The following is an 18,290-nucleotide window of genomic DNA, read 5'->3' as shown; positions in this document are numbered from 1 at the left end:
CGTACAAAACAAAACATGCTAAATGTTCCTGGTGTCTTCAGCGTGAGGTTGCCAAACATCCAGTGGAGACTCCAGGAAGTCACTGTGCCCAGCTGGTGTTTGCTAAAAAATAGTTGTAGGAAGTAACAATCTGTAAAACCATTAAACTTTTTACATTTCTGTTTGTGTACAGATTAAACAAAAGAGATCCAACATGTTAATTAGTGAGTTTTAGGGGTGCTGGTTGGGACTATGGGGTGGAACTTCAGAAAGGAGGCAATCTAAATGCCAGAAATTGATATCGCTTTTTTTTGTTTTTTGTTACAGATTGCACAGCCTTGAGAGGAATTTTTATTTTTTTGCTATATAAATCCAACTTAACTTGACTTATACTATATAATACAATATTGATCCTCACAGATGCATTAATGATGGTGGAGAAAGCTTGAAAGCATAACATCAAAGTAGTTAATCATATCTTTTATTGCTATGTGCTCCCCATTACAACAAACAGCATCAGTAGTGTACACTTCAATCTACACAAATACATAGAAAAGCGAATAGAGCAGAGAGTGACTGACAATCATAATACTTCAATGCACGGATAGCACAGGGGTATCGATACAGTACATGGAGAATCCTATGCAGTAATATCTGTCTGAGGCTCAGGGATTGTCAATGTAACATCTACAACTACCCTATTTATCATTACAAGCTCTGTATAACATTAGCAGCAATGTTGTATAGGCAGCAAGTAAAGGGTGTGAAAAGATCAGGGGAGGGAAATGTAAAATGGTTAGACAATACTGATAACTACAAACAGCATAAAAAAGAACTTTTCTGGTTTATTGGTACTACACTATTTATGTTTTATTAGTTAAAATAAAGCATTTTTTTGGTCAGTACATGTTGCTGTGATGTAACAGCTCTGTTAACAACTTCTACAAAACAGCTGAGAAAAGACAGCTTTCTGACAACAAGTAAAACATCTCAAAATTGAGCATGTATATTTACATCTAACTGTTTGCAAAAAACAATGTAATTTCTAGTCTATCATGTTTGTTTTTTTTAAGTAAAAATCTCTTTAAAATGTTTAAATGTGGCTGAAAAAAAGGCTGTCATGAATGTGATTAGTTTTCAATGGTTTATCTGCTGCAGCTTATTGACCAGCTGGTACTGCACATTCTGTAAAAACAAAGCAGAACCCTTTAATTTTCAATAAATATTTATGTACTCAATGCTATATACATGTACTATACATTGGCACACAGGAGTGAGTGTGAATAGTTGCAAGCTATTTCTTTGCTTAAAACACAAAACTGTGTCCTTGCTATTGCAGTCAGATGCATGGTGGTTGTGAGGAAATCCTTGAAAAAAATAAATAAATAGCTTTCTCTCTCCTGAACCTTCTTCCACCACAAAAAAGCCATTTAGGAAATACTTTGGAAAAACATGTTCCACATACAGTAATATTCTTTTGAAAGTCCAGCTTCTTGTGCTTACATTAAATGCAAAATGTTCAACAAAACCTTGTTCAGACTAAATGTGAAATTATGTAATGAGTTAAAGCTCCATTAAGCAAGATTTTTGATATTAAAATTGATAAAAATTACTGTGTGTAATGTGAAAGGGTCACTCACAGTGCTGAACCCACTGAGAATTAACACCCAACTCTGTACTACACAGCTTATAGCACATCAGTTTGGCCCCCGTCAACTCCCCCAGATAAAATCAAAAAGCTGAGTGTATTTCAGCCAGTACCAAACAGCAGAGGGCCAAAATAAACAAGTAGTTTAGCTGGTGAAGAAAGTTGAACATCTAGCAGCCGAAGAGACAGATATTTCCCACAGGAGTTGGTAAAGACCAAAACAGAGTTTAAAGGAGAGTGAATATTGGACTTACTGTGGTACTGTGAGTTTGTTTTGGAGTCTTTCTGCCCCTAGTGGTCAAAAAATGCTTAATGAAGCTTTAAGTTTTTGAAATTTTTAGTATAGTCAATATAAAACATTATCTGCAAATCCAACACTTAACATTTAAAGATGGGTTTTTGCATATTTCATAGTCACTTCAAAGTAAAACAGAAGAACATATGTCAGTTGCATGGTAAAATGTTCACGTGTTTTAGTCTGTACAAGCTGAACAAGAGCTGGCTGTATATAATTTAACACGTAACACTTCCCTAACAGTTCCCTTCTTTGACCTTCAACCTTTCTGAGCAACAACTTTGACAAGGAGGGCAATACAAAGAGTCCAAATGGTCAATGGCTAGCACCATACAAACTTTTGATTAAAGAAAAAGGTAAAGGCTGGGATGAAGTAACTTGTATAGGATGCTTCTTAAAGGAATAGTTTCACATTTAGGGAAATGTGTTTATTTGCTTTCATTTTTGAAGAATGATACCACTCTCATGTCTGCACATTAAACATGAAAGCCAGGGGACAGTTAGTTTAGCACAGTGCAGCACCTAGAAACAGGCAGAACAGCTAGCCTGACTGTCCAAAGGGAACAAAATCTGTTTGTCTTGTTTTTATACTTCAATTTTGTATGGTTTAAACAAAAAAAGATATAACATTAGTTTGTGAACTTCAGCGGTATTGGTAATCCTAATTATTAAACCAGGCTAGCTGTTTCTACCTGCTAAATTTACTACACTTGCTAACGTTCTCCTGGCTGAAGCTTTATATTTACAGTACAGGTATGAAAGTTGTATCAATCGTCTTATCTAACTCTCTGCAAATAAGTGTATTTCAAACTACTTTTTTATGAGCTGAACCTAGCACCAGCCTTTAGAGTGGAACAGTGCACTGTAAATGTACATTGCTGCTGACAAAGTAAACATTAGGAATAATCTTTGTTATTTAATTGATTAAAAGGGTCTTTGAAAGTATCCTCAGCTTATTAAAATAATACTGGTATTTTCATGTCAAGCTTTCATTTTTTGGCAAGAAAATGGCAATTTGTAACATTCAAGTAAAAAGGGATTTTCAGCTGCATCAGGATTAAAAACTGCATGAATTTTCAAATTGAATGAGCTATAATGACACACCTTTTGACATTTTCTCTCTCGCTGTCTGCTGAGCGTTTGGGGGGGGGAACTGCTGTGACACTTTGCAGACACCAGGGGCCTGATTCATTAAATGACCAGACGAGAGAAAAGACTAATTACAGGGGACATACAGACACATTCCTGCACCTGCAACCTCGGTTTTGACACTGTAGGTGACATCAAAGAAAGCTTCAAGACTCATTGTGTCAAAAAGTTAAGAGTTTAGTTGGAATTAAGCAACCGTTTCTTTTTAATCTCTACAGAGATATTTTATATTGGGAGCAAGTGTAGCTAAACAGATGGTTCTTCAATTCATGTATCCATGCTTTGGCTATTTTGTTTCCCTAAAATGATTCACTATGAACTACCACAGCTGCGTTTTATTCAGTTTTTCATTTGACATGGATAAAAATTCCCTTCGGACCTGTAAATTATTGTATTATTGTCTCCTCTCAATATTAAGTGTGAAAGCAAAGCAACATGGCTGTTTAAGTCCAAATACTCTGGAAGCTCTCCAGAAGATGTCAAAGTCATTTTAGAAGTCAATTTCAGGGGCAAAAGGGAAGGGAAATTCTTAACAACAAAGTGAACCAGCACTTTAATTTATTTCTCTGTTTCTCTCTGTGGTGTTTTTTGGCGTAAGAAGACTCAGGATGAAGCTGGATTATCTACTGTACATTTTGAGTCCTGAAGGGAAGGACGTCACTTTCATCTCTCCACTTCAGAATATGATGTAGGCCGACTATCTGTCAAGCTGCTTAACCTTTGACCCTCAGTAGGATCCACCAGGCTGGATGGTGCCAGAGCGGTCAGCTTCCTGCCACTGAGACCCATGTGTCGGGGAACCCGCCTTGGTGCTGCAGTGATCTTTGATTGGGTTTTCTTAAGCGGGGCAGGGGTGGTAACGTGTTTTGCAGCATTGCCTGTGGATCCTTTGCCTGAGCCTTGTTTACCACTGCGAGTGCCGTTGGCTGCGACAGAGGCCGTTAATGTCTCTAGCAGCTGGGAGGCTGATCCAAAGCGAACATGCTCCTCCGTCTCAATCGCCTCTGTAAACAGAGACAGAGCTCCGCTGCGCTTGCTGCAGGAGTCGCAGCATAGTTTGTTGTAGCCTGGAATGGAGCAGTATCGTGCTAGGACCTCCATTTGGCAGAAGATGGATTTGTCTCCATTACATGGCTCATCTGAAAGTCAAAGAACATACAGTGTGAGCACAGTGTATTTCACATAGTGCTGAAAAGTGGTGAGAGGTGGCCTTGGAAAAAGTACTAAGGTATTGCTAAGTCTTTATGCCACAGAGAAGGTCAGTTTTTGCCTAAATTTCTTAGTATGCTCAATGAAATGAGTAAATATCGACAATAGGGCTGTAGATGATGTATTGATGTCATTATTCCCGGTATATCCAGGATGCCATATTGGTTTTAAAGCCCTTGAGAACCTTTTAAGTAATACTCTATAGCAGCCACAAATACTATAGATCAATTTTGGATATACAGCAAGTGTTTTTATGCACAGAAGAAAGTGTGTTATCTGCATCTTCATCCTACTTTATCCGTGTATCTTGGCTGCAAATATCAACTTGGCATTTATGTTATATTAAAAGCATTCAAAATACTAACTGGCATACGTCGACATTTAAGAGTGACACGCCTTAACCGACACTATGAATTGAAGAGGCTCTTATTAAAATGAATGCTAGGAAAGACTGTTGAAGAATGACGAAGGCTGTTTAAGGCAGTGGTTTCCAACCTTTTTCCTTAACTGAGCTTCTTTTTTGACAAATTCTGTGTTTTCTTTTCCCTAACGCTTGGCCATCGTTCTATTAGACAATTTACTTAACATTTATATTTCTTCACAGAAATAAACCAAATGCAGAGATATGGACCTATTTTTAAAATCTTCTTAAAATCAAGTAGGCCAATGAAGCTTTGGTGACCCCCCCTAATGGGGGTCCCAAACCCACCCAGACCTCCACTCTGCACTGTTACAAGCTCACCCTGGCCTTATTTGGATAAATAGCAAAAGATTGATTGAAACTGCTGAGTCTTGTCCAACATAGGGCAAGAACAGTATCAAACAGTTGGATAAGATTTGGCTATGTCATAGGCCATATGTGGCCACCAGGTCTAGCCCACATATGGGCTGTAATTCATTGCTGTATTTGGGCTGAGTCTATAGGCCAGAACAATTTTTCTATGTGGGTTACTGGCTTTTATTCTGAACAAGGCAAGGCCAAGTGTGCTGTAATGTTGATAGTGTTGATAATGATAATGTTGAGTGTTTGGCTAGAATTTCTAGAAGTTCTTGAGAAATAACATGCTTACCGTGGCAGGGTCCTGGTCTGCAGGGTCTCACAGTTTCGGGTTTTTCTCCGCTACATTGATCTCCAATCCGGCAAGTGACCAGACGTCTCTCCATCCCTTCTCCACAGGTCACAGAACACTGTGAAAGAGAACACACAGCAACTCACTCACATACAGCAAAGGAACATAGAGCATAGAGGCAGAGCAGAAAGGAGTGCAGGCAGGTCACACAGGCGACAGTAAATGTCAGGATAACTGGGTGGCTGAAGTTTAATCTCCACCAAGAAACAAAATGTTTCGCTACACAGTTCACCTGTCAAAAACATCAGCATGGAGACTCTTTGTTATTCATCTTTAGACTGGATTTCTCTGTACGAGTGCACAGGGCAATCTGCATGGAATAAAGTCCACCCCCTAGAAAGTTTCAATTAAGCAGCCCCAGTGGCCTGTTTCAACGAGATATACAAAAAAACACTCTTGGACCCATACCATAAACCCAACTGGAAGCCTGCCATTGTGAATTAAATGTCAAATTTTGGCATTTTCTTCAATTTTCAGGCCTTATCCCAATCGAATCAACATCAAATTTGTTGAGTAGACTCTAAATAGGTCCATAATCAAAAGGCATGTGCATGGTGTAATGTCGAAAATTTACATTTAGCCATGGAACACGATGTTGTTATAACTTCAGTGTGCATTATCTAATCTGCACCTCTTGATAAGAGTCCTGATCTGAACACATCTACATTTTTTATTTTTTTTATATAAAGTAGCAATATGTTTTTTGTGTTTCCTTCTGGCAGCTTCAAAACACACATAATGATAGCCCAAATTCAATTTAAGATGAACAAGGAGGAGTTGTGCCAAATATTAAGTTAGTCAGCCGCATGACCACTCAGCGCATTTAAACCTATAATTTTTTAATTAAAGTATTGGCCTAAAGCAAATTGCTGGATTGTAGGAACTTGTTAACAGGTTACAGCATCCACACAGCCCGCCTGACGGCTGGATGTAGGGGATCCTTAATCTTTGGTGGATCTTTTTCTTGATATGACTTTATTTCTTGATTAGAGCATTGACTGTGACTGAATGAAAATGTCAGAGAGACAATTAGTCTGAAATCTGTTTCCTCCTGAGTAAAACAGCACTGACAACAGCTGTATTCCAAATCTCCTCAGTGGAAATGTTAAATGAACTGGTTGTGAAACAGAACTTAGTAATCTTCAAATGGTAAAATGTTGACTAACTCCCATCCAAGATAAATAAATAAAGCTAAAACCCTAGAAAAGAAACGCATCTGCTATTAACTCACAAATAAATTACAAGATAATTTAACAACACCAATGTTATTTTACTATCACTACAACCTCAAATGTGCATATACATGCACATAATAAAGATCTATAGACCATGCTATCAAAAGCAGCTAAATCAGCTCACATAAATGAACTGCTGACATGAAGAACTGCATCTTATTAGCTCTTATCTACTTCTCCACCACTCAGCTGAATGTCTGATTTATTGGACTTTCTGATGGTTTCAAAGGTTTCATTCAGATGAAGGAAACAGAGGAACTAAAATTGCTGTGTTTTCAGATGAGATGTGACACTGCTTTAAATTAAATATCAGATGCCTCATGTTTTATTTTTATACATGGTCTTGTCACGTTAAGAAATCAGTCATGTCAGGCATGTTAAAGCTGCAACTGCACCGACATAATACTACAGCAAAAAGGTGAACTGTAAGCTGACATTAGTTCATTGGAAACAAGTTGACATCAAAATATAAAATCAATCAGATGGATCTGTGGCTTGAGAAGAAGTCCAGAGTTTAAAAGAAAATATTTTGAATACTGAACCTCTGACCACGCTCCATTCCTCCACTGAGCAGGACATGAGATTCTGTTGCAGGGCCTCCGGCTCTCTGGCTTCTCCCCACTGCAGTACTTGCTGTGGACGGAGCGGTTGGTGCCATCGTGGAGAAACTGCACGCAGCGAACAGTCCGGATCTGAAAGCCCAGGCTGCCACAGGTTTTGGTACAATGCTCCCATTCCTCTGAGATCCATCTGGACAAATCAGAATGAGAATATTAATGAAGATATGTAGCAGGTTTAGTTCATTACGTCATAAGGAAAGCTATACATTTAGGAAGAACAGTGATGGAAGAAGTACTCAGATTTTTAAAAAAGAAAAAAGGACATATACAAGATAGATTGTTAATATAGATGCCTCAATGTGTGTAGCATCTTACTGTTGTAGCTCGTTGAGGTGGAGCTACTTTTAACTACTTTATTATTTAGTTTGGTAGGGGTCTGCAAGACCAAACCCCCCCCCCCAGTGGGTCACAATATAAATATATATCTGGGGGGTTGTAAGACAGGAGGGGAAAGACAGAAGAACCAGATTCTGCTATGAAAATCTGTGAACATTTTTAACTTTTCTATACACATTTGTTTGTGAATTATTGAATAATTTCACCTTCAAACTGTCTGAGAAGTTTAGAGGTGGGATCACTGTTTGGTGGAGCTGGTAACAACTCAGACATCTGAAATGTGGCAAGGGGCCCAATGACACACTGCTCTTTTTTAAGAGGTCATAAGCCAAACAAGGTTGGGTATCGCTAGTTTAATTTATAACAATCTGTTGTATTTTATAAACCGCTCATATGTGTCCATATGTGTAAAATCTTAGATTGAAATGTAACTGTAGCTGTCAAACAAATGGAGTCAAATGTACAATATTTCCCTCTGAAGTGTCGTCAAGTAGAAGCAGAAAGTATCATAAAAAGGAAATAGCTCAAAACTGTACATAAGTATAGTACATATTCAGTTACAGCTACGGTTACAGTTACATTCCACCACTGAAGAAGAATCTGTGTTGACAGAATGTTCACAATAAAAAAATGCAGGGGACTGATGACATGAAATTGTTTTACTCTATTTGTTATTTCACAGATTTATGAACACTGAATAATTTAATGGATTTCACAGCCATCATCGACTTGCTGCTGAAAGGGTTTGTTTACCCTAATTTGAACATTAAGCAATTAACAATCAACTGAAAAGGTAAGCTTGATATTGGTTGGAGTAGAAATGAACACACTGTGGGATCCCTGTTGCTCAGATATTTAGGTTTGGGTTGGGTTTGGTATCATATGCAACTGCTGCATACATTACATACATTAATACACTCAGTAATACGACCTTTACAAATGTGTAAATGCTTTATCTCACCTGATACCTGTGGTTTTTGACAACTAGTGACACTATAGAGCAATATTTGCATTGTGTGTATCCTGCATTTTATCAGTGTACGCAAGCGCATCACGAATATATTCATCAGTTGATATACATTTCCTTTAAATGCAGTGGCTGTAGGTGACTATAGTTGATGGTGGTAATATACCTTAATGGGTAATTTATTAAAATAGAGAACACAAAAGGTTGTTGACAACAAAAGGCCAGTTTTGAAGAAAACAGCAAATGTTTTCTAAGGAAGGAAACTATTGAAAGTCTGGCTGTTATTTCTCATTCTTTTGATGTCTTTCATATTGTGTAGAAAGTGTTTTTTCAATGGGTTGTTTCAAGGGGAAAGACAAGGAACAGATAATTGTGGGCTTTAATAGTGTAGGGACCACAGTGTTTATATACTTATTACATCCAACAATGTTTTATGCATACTTAAACCTATCTATGGAGCCCCCAAAGCCCTGGAAGATTATACTTTTTGAATCTTGGTGCACAAGATAAACAAGACTAAGTCTACGGCTGTTCTAGCAGCTTTGTGAGGCTGTACAGCAGCGCTTTGATGTGTGCTCAATAATAACATCAACGTGCTAACAAGGACCAACGTGCTAACAAGGATCAACTGCAGTTAGCATGATTAAAAGAGAGAGAGAGAGAGAGAGAGAGAGAGAGAGAGCGCATATGGTCAGAAGTGCTGCACTGCACTGCAGACTGGAATCTCTATTACCAGTGACAAACAGTCAGTGAGTGTCAGCTGTCTCATACGAGTCCTCCGCGAGTTGAATGTGCATCGGTAGATCCACAAACAATCTCCTGGCTGCATCCTCATAATCCTACATTACTGTCAACTATGATAACCTGGGTATTACCTAATTATGAATGAATGAATTAGTTCAGTGTGGCTGCTTCCACATACAGTATGTTGGAGTTTGTTCCAGCTGCAGTGTGAAATATTAGGTTGTTAATAACATTATTAATAATATATATATATATATATAATAATTAATGCAAAAACCATGAGTGTTGCACAGCATTTAGTATGACATCATTATATAGACCAACTGTGAGAGAGTATTTTTCTCATTAATTTGTGATTTAATCTTAGAGAATTCTTGATTTTTTTCTGCAAATTTATGATCTCTTTAATTTCAGAATATACCCCCTCCCCTGGCTCCGTAATTACTTTTTTAAACCTATAATGGCCCTAATAAGTTGTGGGATGTATAAGCAATGTACCTAATAAAATTATACAATTATTCATCAATCAATCATATATATATATCGGCTTATGGAAATCAGACAAAGATAGATTTGACGTTTACAAACATGTCTATGTGTTGTTGTATTTGTTCGTTTGTTCTCTACTGCAGGAAACAGAACAAACACTCCATATGATCCTGTGATGATTCTATGCCCTTCACCACAGCAGGGAGCATATTTAGTCTCCACTCAACGCTACATAAAAGCATTTAAATGTTTTCAATAATACACTTGAAATCATCCACCGGCTGGCAGTCTACAGTAATGTGTCTCACACTAAATTACTTTTGATACCACTGGTGACAGTTTTATAATTATTATTATAGCAGGGACAGAAACCAGTGTTGTTGTCATATTGATCTTCATTGTATTTCACTTTGTTTTTATCTCTTCAGTAGCAGTAGAACATATCTATTTGTATCATAAGTCCTCGTATAGACATCAAATTGAGATGTTCACAGACTACTGTGACTAGTAATATACAATTTTATCACATATTGCAATAAAAAAGAAAAAAAAAGAAAAAACAAACTCAGATCAGATAAATATATTGTGGTAAATTTTCAGGTGCTATAAAAAGTTGTGTAGCTTGCTAACGTTCTCACTAACGTATTGATTTCCTGATTTATTTTGTATAAGGGATGAGGGGGAACTTACATCTTTCTAGTAATTCCAAAATGCTAAACCTGTCACCATGGCTGATGCCTCGGTTTGCGTATTGTATCCACCACAAAAATTTAACTGGATGTGTGGAGATAAGGTGTCTTTCTGTGATGCAGTAAAAGTTTGTTTTTTAGGTAAAGTAATTCCAGTATGTTTCCATGGTATTTTAAGAGTTAAGAGTTTAGCATTTTTCTTGCCATCAATGACAAATTTAATTCCAATTAATAAGCTCTACTGAACAGTGTCATCTGGCAGTAAAAAACTACATTGGAACATAAACCTGCCAGAAAATCAATATCTCTTTGCTGAGATCTACCACAGTTTAAAGTGAGCAAAAACCTCAGGGTTAAATCCAAACTTTTCTTGCTAACCCAGTTATCTCACTCTGATGACAGCCCCTTGGTCAGTCTTTAAGCTTATTGATCAAGCTCTGAATCGGTAACCTCGTCATAATCTTTTCCACAAAACCTCTGATCAGTCCTCCATCTTTTCAGTTGGATAATTCTCTGGTTCCCCAACAGACTGGGGCATACTCCATTCATGCATATATATATATATATATATATATATATGTGAGCTGCTTCTACCTGGCTTAAAAGGCAAATTGAAGATCTACACTACGAGGTAGCTGACATATCATTTAAAATAAGTTTGGCAAGAATATTTTTGGGTCAATACAGCCTGCTATGTAGTCATGTTCATGCACTCATGCATCCATGACTAGTTACATCTTGCAGTGTATGAGCGTTGTGTTGGTTGTGTGAGATTTGTGGGACACTTTATGTTTTAGTAGACAGTGACAGCTGGAGAGATCGACAGGAAAGGCAGGGGAGAGAGAGAGAGAGAGAGAGGATGACATGCAGCCCGCTGCAGTAAGGAGTCAGCATTGAGGGTGCACACTACACAAGGTGAGCTTCCGGGTCTCCACATGTGGAAGAGTTTAAGTACCAGTTCTATTGCTACCCCTTTGTACAGCGTGGCAGTGGCTGACAACAGTCAACAATAAATAATCTTCTTATTAGGGGTTAACCTGTCCCCTGTGTGAACTGTCCATTGCTGAATAGGCCTACACTGCTGTATTATAACGTCAGTCATAATGGCGGTACACTCGGAGAGCCTAATATTTGCTGAGGTGGCACATGTTGTGAAATGTTGTATTTAATTTGATGGTTTCAGAAAGCTTTTTCAACAGACTTGCGCAAACTCTTGGTGAATCAAATCTTAAATCCCACACATTATTTAAGGACCTTCAATCACTGTTGAGCCGATAAATGGAACTTATGAATGGAGGGGAAAAGGCAGCTACAGTGGAATGTGATGCATTTCAGGATTCTTTGCAGGATATAGCAAAGAATCAAGTATGGAATTCAGAAGCAGGCGTGAAAAGCATTGAACACACCATTCATTGACTTTGGATAGAAGTTACTTATAGAGAATTAGCATTCAGCTGTGAAATGTTTTCATAACACAAAGCCTGAGCTTTCTGAATGCAGGCAGACTCTTTCCAAAGATCTCAGAGAAGCTGAGACTCACTCATGAGTGGTGAAGAAGACCATAATTCTGCCGATACTTTGTCCACATGAAGCAACAAATACATTTGAAATGCTGAGACTCCTCAATGCAGGTCTTTAGTAAATCAAACAAACTATATACATTTTCACTTATATTTTCACTTGTCTTCCCCCAAACCTTTCAATGAAGCCCACCAGAACTGTGCATATATGTGTGTGTGTGTGTGTGTGTGTGTGTGAGAGAGAGAGAGAGAGAGAGAGAGAGAGAGAGAGAGAGAGAGAGAGAGAGAGAGAGAGAGAGAGAGAAAGCATTAAAACTCAGAGATTATGTTTAGGTAATGGATTATAATTTGAATATATACTTGAACCAACTCAAATGGACTATGATTCATTCAAGACGCATCTTGATCGGCCACAAGATGTGTTTTTTAAAAAGTTAGTTCACTGCAATCACAAATAAATATATTTTAAATATATACATATAACATTTAGGAGGACCTATTTGCAGAAACATAATATAATAATCATGGGTATGTTGTCATTAGTGTATAATAAACTGAAAATAAGAATCGTTGTGCTTTTGAGAATGAGACATTTTTAGAGGGAGCGGGTCACTTTTTATGGAGTCCGCCAACTACATGTTTCTATAGTAGCCAAGAACTGACAAATTAGACACTGGCTGTAGAAAGGGCCTTTCTTGTTTTTCGTGACTTTTGTGGCCACCGTTGTTTCTCCTATACACTTGGAAGGCGAGCATTATTCAGTTGGTTGCAATGTGCAACTTCATCACTACACTGGCAAATCCTACACTTTCTTTCACGTTTTTTTAAATGTGAACATATTCTGTCTCTACACACCTGTAAAAACGGACTGTGATGGCTGCAGTGTAATCAAGTATGTCCACTAAAAGTGCTTGTTTCTGTCACTGACAGGCTCAGATTGTTATAGGTGTCTGTTCGTTTTTTGTTTTTGTTTTAATTTTTGAATGTTTTGTGTGTGTACTGTACAATGTACTGTATTAGGGTGGCAGCAGAAACCAAACTGATTGGCTAGATAGGTAGGGGGACATACAGTACTAACTAAATACCAGTTTATTACAACCTGATTCTAATTTGATTTCTACCTTTAAAGTTCAACAGGACAAGAAACACAAGCAGTCAGACATTCAGGCCGGTTTTAAACAAGATAACATTCAGATTATATAAACCACCATATTTGGAGGCAAAACCAATAAACACACCCGAAATACTATAATCCTTGTAGACAAATACTGGAGCTCAAAGATGAGCCAAGTCAAACTGTGATGGATGGGTCATAATATTCATATTTCACACACACAAGTCACACTTGTTGTGTTTCCAGATTCCATTAATTAATTAAAGAGAGCCATGTTATTATTACCAGCAAATGATGACCCAAACAATGGATGAAAGCCTCAGGTTGTATGAAAGGGGAATTTCTAGTGCTGTAAAAGGATTTTGCCTCTGCTGTGTACACACCAACATAAAACATTTAGAGGCTGCAGTATTTTACAGGTATAGAAAGTAAACAATAGTTACAGGACTCCTTGTTCAGACTGACAAACCCGTCAGCATTTTGTTTACAGTGGACATTTCTAAAAGAAAACTGCCGAAGAAATTGTGAAGAAAACTTTGAGCATGTTGTAAGGAAATCTTTGAACTATTGTACTACTTTAGTAGTTAGAGGGGATTATACATGTTTGATTCATTTGAATTACTGTGGCACGCTTTCAATCTATTGCACCTTGATTAAAACCATTTTACCCACAAGTGTTAAACATTTGCTGTGTGTCAGAGCATATCCCGCCTTTCTTGTTCTACCTATTTGCATTTGTTTCTGTGGACGGGAAGTAGCAGTTGGACTGTTAGATAGATTAAGCTACAACATACTGTAAGACAGATACATTTATATATTATATATTGCTCTACATAATCAGTGCTGTGTTCTTATCTTTTTCAGGCGCACTGTCCCAAATTTCCTGCTTGACATTTCTTATCTCCTTTGCCTGAGTCTTTGGAAGTTTGCTTGAAATCTCAGTTGTTCTCAGACTAAAGGAAGGAGAGACAAGTCAAGTCATGAAGCAAGGTAGGGGGTCGAGCAATGATGAAAAAAATAAGGCCAGCTATTCAGGGAATTCGCCTTTCTTTTCAAAAGTATGTCTCCTCACACTGACCAACTCGGACGCCAAATTACAAAGTCAGTCAAAGTCAGCCAAAGAGAAAGGAGAAAAAAAAGAAACCCTCAGAGATACACATACCTCCACAAAGGCTGCATAATGCTCTAAATCTTTTATTCTATTTCAATGATAGAAAATGTTTAGAATTTAATTTTTTTAAGGATTTTTTTTGCCCTTTTTTTGCCTTTATCTGATAGGGACAGCCGAAGATAGACAGCATTTTTTTTTTTTGCATCTAGATCTTAAAGTGCACATAGTAATTGACAATCATGGGATGTACAGTATGTCCCAGATTTTTCTTATCCAAGTAAGTAATAGTTCATTAGAGTAATGTATGAGACCATACAAACCGAATGAGAACCGAGAAATGCTCTTTATGATCAAAATGATTGGATCTGCACAAAAACTGTTTTTTACTTTACCAGGGTTCACATTTCCAGACAAATTTAATTGAAATCTGGTAATAATGAACAACTGCACAATAAACAAAATCCTTTTTTGCAAGAAAAATCTTTAAAAAAAACTAAGTATTTCACTATAGATCAACAGCTGCAGACCACAGGTTGATGTGAGGATAGAATGTGATAAATTGACTGCTACTGGTTCTGGGAAAATAGGACAGCAGCATATGCTGGTTGGTGCGGGTGTTTTGATGCCCATCATACCATGCTAAGGCTAAAGCTGTACTTAATAGTAGTGTAGTGTAGTCAGTAGCTTTGAACTAAATTCTAACATTAGCATGCTAACATACTTACCATGAAAATCTTAACATGCTGATGTTCAGCAGATGTTGCATCATCTTAGTTAGAGTTAGAGTGTTAGGATGCTAACATTTTTTAAATTAGTGTCATTTAGTTTAACCTAAAGCATTGGACAAATGAGAATCAAGATGCTAGTTAAAACATTAGTTCTTAGATTTCATCCTGAGGTGAACATGAATGTATGTGCCAACTTTAATGGCAATCCATCCCATAGTTCTTGAGACATTTCACTCATACCCACAATATGTCAAATTCATGGCAACACAGAAAAATCCAGTTATTGTGTTAAAACCATGAATGTCTGTATCAAATTTGCCAATCCATCCAGTAGATATTGAAATATTTCAGTGAAAAATTGAACATCTGAAAATATACAAAGTCTGTGTTCATCCACTGGGGGCCATGAATGTCTTTACAAAATGTCATGGCAATCCACCTTAATATATCCTGGGATGTGTCTGGATCAAAGAGGTGGACTGACTGATCAAACTTGCCATCTCTAGAACCATGCTCCTAGCATTGCTAAAAGGCAAGAGATTCTCATTAACACAACTTTTGACAAAGTTAAGTTTGTCCATTAAGATGCATAAGGCATGGTTGTTTTTATATAAAACTTTTCCTACGGTATCTGTCAAAAAACTAAAAAGATTGAAACACAAAGAGTACCACCTCTGAGATATTCATTTCATTGGTTCAAATGGAGTTCTGAAGTGAGCTGCGGTCAAATCTCCATCCCAAAGAGGAGTCAATCAGGAATACAAACAGTTTCTTAAACAGCAGAAAGTAAAATGTTTCATCCAGCATCAGATAACAGCCTTAGATCTCTCTCCTCTCTTGTTCCTTTGGTTTAAAGCTGAACAGAACAGTTAGCGAATAAACATTACTTTACTGTGTGAGGTCTTTGGGGTGTTATATTGCATCATCTCCAAGTATTGAAGTTGGCTGAAGCTAAAGAAGCTGCCTCATGCAGATGAGAGATTTGGGTGGGTGATTTTGGCTGCAGTTTTTTAACAACAGCTGCTGTGAAACTTCCCTCTCATCTTGGCGGTTTACAGCCTACACAACTAACAAGCTCATGCAACCCTCTCTTTTTTCAACTGTCATGACCCTGCGTTTAGACTTCATCACCTGAACCAACTAATTAATTTCCTCAGAAATGTCTTCTACTCTCACACCCCTGCTACCATTAGGAGTGTAGCAGCTAAGCTTAAGTGTATTCTAAACCACAAGAATTTATGTATGTAGAATTTAAAACAGACTCCTAACAAGTCACGCTGAAAGGTTGTATTGATAAAATGTAACCTGTACAGGTGCTTGGCACAGATGATACAGTGCTACAAAGTGTAAAATCCTCCCTGTGTAAGCCTTGTAGAGATTTACCAACTTTGGCCTGGGGTCTCTGAAGGTTTGAGCCCATCTCAGACTTCAGATTGAAGGGGAAAAGTATAAAGTCAGATTTATGCCGCTGCTCAAATAAAGTATGGCAGAAGCGAATAGCTGCTGTGATCTGCGGTGAAGACGTGAACCTGTCAGCTGGATGTTAGAAGTAAACCTGGCAGCACTCCCAGCTAAAGCAGAAACATGAATACATCTGAATTAATGACTCAAGTTAGATAAATTTAATTTCTAATTTGTGCTAATTGTTCCTAATATTTGTGAATTAATCCTTAATGCAATTCACATGTATTTCTATTACTAGCCTATTTCAACACCTTTCATTTTTAATCACTCCAGTCCCTTGTGCAGTTAATTTAAAGATTAAATGACTTCTCCTCTTACTGTACCTGATTAGACTTCAATTTGTTCTGATTAGTTTGATTAGATGTTTCCTATCTCATCAAAACTTTGTTGAACTTTTACACAGACCTGAAAATCAACCATATTATTAATGTGCAAAATACAATATTTTCAGTGGACCAAAATGTGGTTACTCTGTCATCAGTCTTTCTAAAGTCAGTACAACACTTCCAAAAACACAATTTTTTGCTGGTATGTTATTTGTCTTTCAAATTAAAGCTCTGGAAAAAGCTCTGAAGCGGCTCTTACTTTATCATGGGACACCAAGTATCCATTAAAATTCAAACTAATGACACACTTAAACACAACACAGACACAAGGTTAGCAGCACGTCAGGGCAATAAGATCAACATTCATATTCAATGTTTGTTGTTTTAACAATAAAAATGTTAGAAACTGATTCTGATCAGGTTACTCGTCAATCAGGCTGTAAAAATAGTTTCAAAATGTCTTCTTTGGCTTTGGAGAAGTCTGAGAAAATAACCCTCATGATGTCATCTGGGTGATTTAAAAGATAAGGACGTTTAACAGACAAGGTAGTCTAATGACAGATGCTATTAAATTGCATTATGAGACATTGTAGAAAGCAGGGCTTATGAAGCTTGACTCATAACAGGGACTCACCCAAGGTTCACACATGAGAACTCAAAACACCAGTGATAGGGTGCCATTAATTGTCGATGGAAATTCTAAGTAAAATACTGATGCCTTCCACCATAATTCAAGTCTCTGAAGAATTATATGCAAATTGCCTCTGCTGCATGGAGCAACAACTCTGAGACCTCCCCCTTGTTTTGATATCCTCTGGAAGAGCACGGCTGTCAGAATTTAAGTTATTAGCTCCAACTCAGGAGACAGGGTGTAGATCTCTCAGCCTCTACTTTCATTTTAATCAATCTATTTTTAGTCTCTCTCAAGAGTCCCCATCTTCATGTAAGTGCAATACTAAAGTGTTGAAGTACCCCTTTAAGAAAATTTTAATCTTCATCTCTGATTCAAAATACTCTACACATGGTGAAAATCAGTCATGCTGATTGGCTGATGGTAGCCATTCTGGAAATTTTAAGGCTTTGTGCAAAGATGCTGAGTTCGAGTTGTGACTACTGAGTTATGATCATCCTGCTGTAGCACCAGCTGTGGTCAAATTGTCATCAAATTTTGCAGGATTATTTGGAGTTTATTTGTTTTTTGTCTGAATTAGCTGAAAGCAGAACAATGTGTTCAAGATTTACGAGAGTTTATGTGAAATAGGCAACACTTACAACTATTTGGGAACTGATTATATTTTTAGGACATATAGGCAAGGATGGGCAATATGATGATATATACTTCGGGACGGTATGAACTTGCCAAAATTAAAGATTTCCGTTTTACATTGTATCTATCCCTTTTATATTTCTGTGTTAAAATATTTTTATATGATTTTTCATCAATATGATTAAGCACCTTGATTTGTCAGATATTACATTTGACAGACTAACCAGATTATTTTGATATTTGTATCCACTGAGTTTCTCAATGGATTGT

At 37.4% G+C, this 18,290-nt stretch overlaps 1 protein-coding gene across 2 annotated transcripts in view; it reads right to left on the bottom strand.

Moving 5' to 3' along the window:
- Positions 1–444: 444 nt before the first annotated feature.
- Positions 445–18,290, bottom strand: part of adamts3 (ADAM metallopeptidase with thrombospondin type 1 motif, 3) — a 144,519-nt gene continuing 126,673 nt past the window's right edge. For both annotated transcript variants that reach the window (XM_051421696.1, XM_051421697.1), the window contains 3 exons: positions 7,188–7,395; positions 5,351–5,468; positions 445–4,210 (listed from right to left, as the gene is read on the bottom strand). In XM_051421696.1, the coding sequence (XP_051277656.1) occupies positions 3,735–4,210; positions 5,351–5,468; positions 7,188–7,395 (802 nt within the window). In that variant the 3' untranslated portion in view covers positions 445–3,734. The remainder of the gene's footprint in view (positions 4,211–5,350; positions 5,469–7,187; positions 7,396–18,290) is intronic.

The sequence above is a fragment of the Dicentrarchus labrax genome, unplaced genomic scaffold, assembly GCF_905237075.1.
Source record: "Dicentrarchus labrax unplaced genomic scaffold, dlabrax2021, whole genome shotgun sequence".
In the NCBI taxonomy this organism is placed as follows: Eukaryota; Metazoa; Chordata; class Actinopteri; family Moronidae; genus Dicentrarchus; species Dicentrarchus labrax.
Note: the sequence above shows the minus strand (reverse complement) of the source record. Positions and strands in the feature narration are given on the sequence as shown.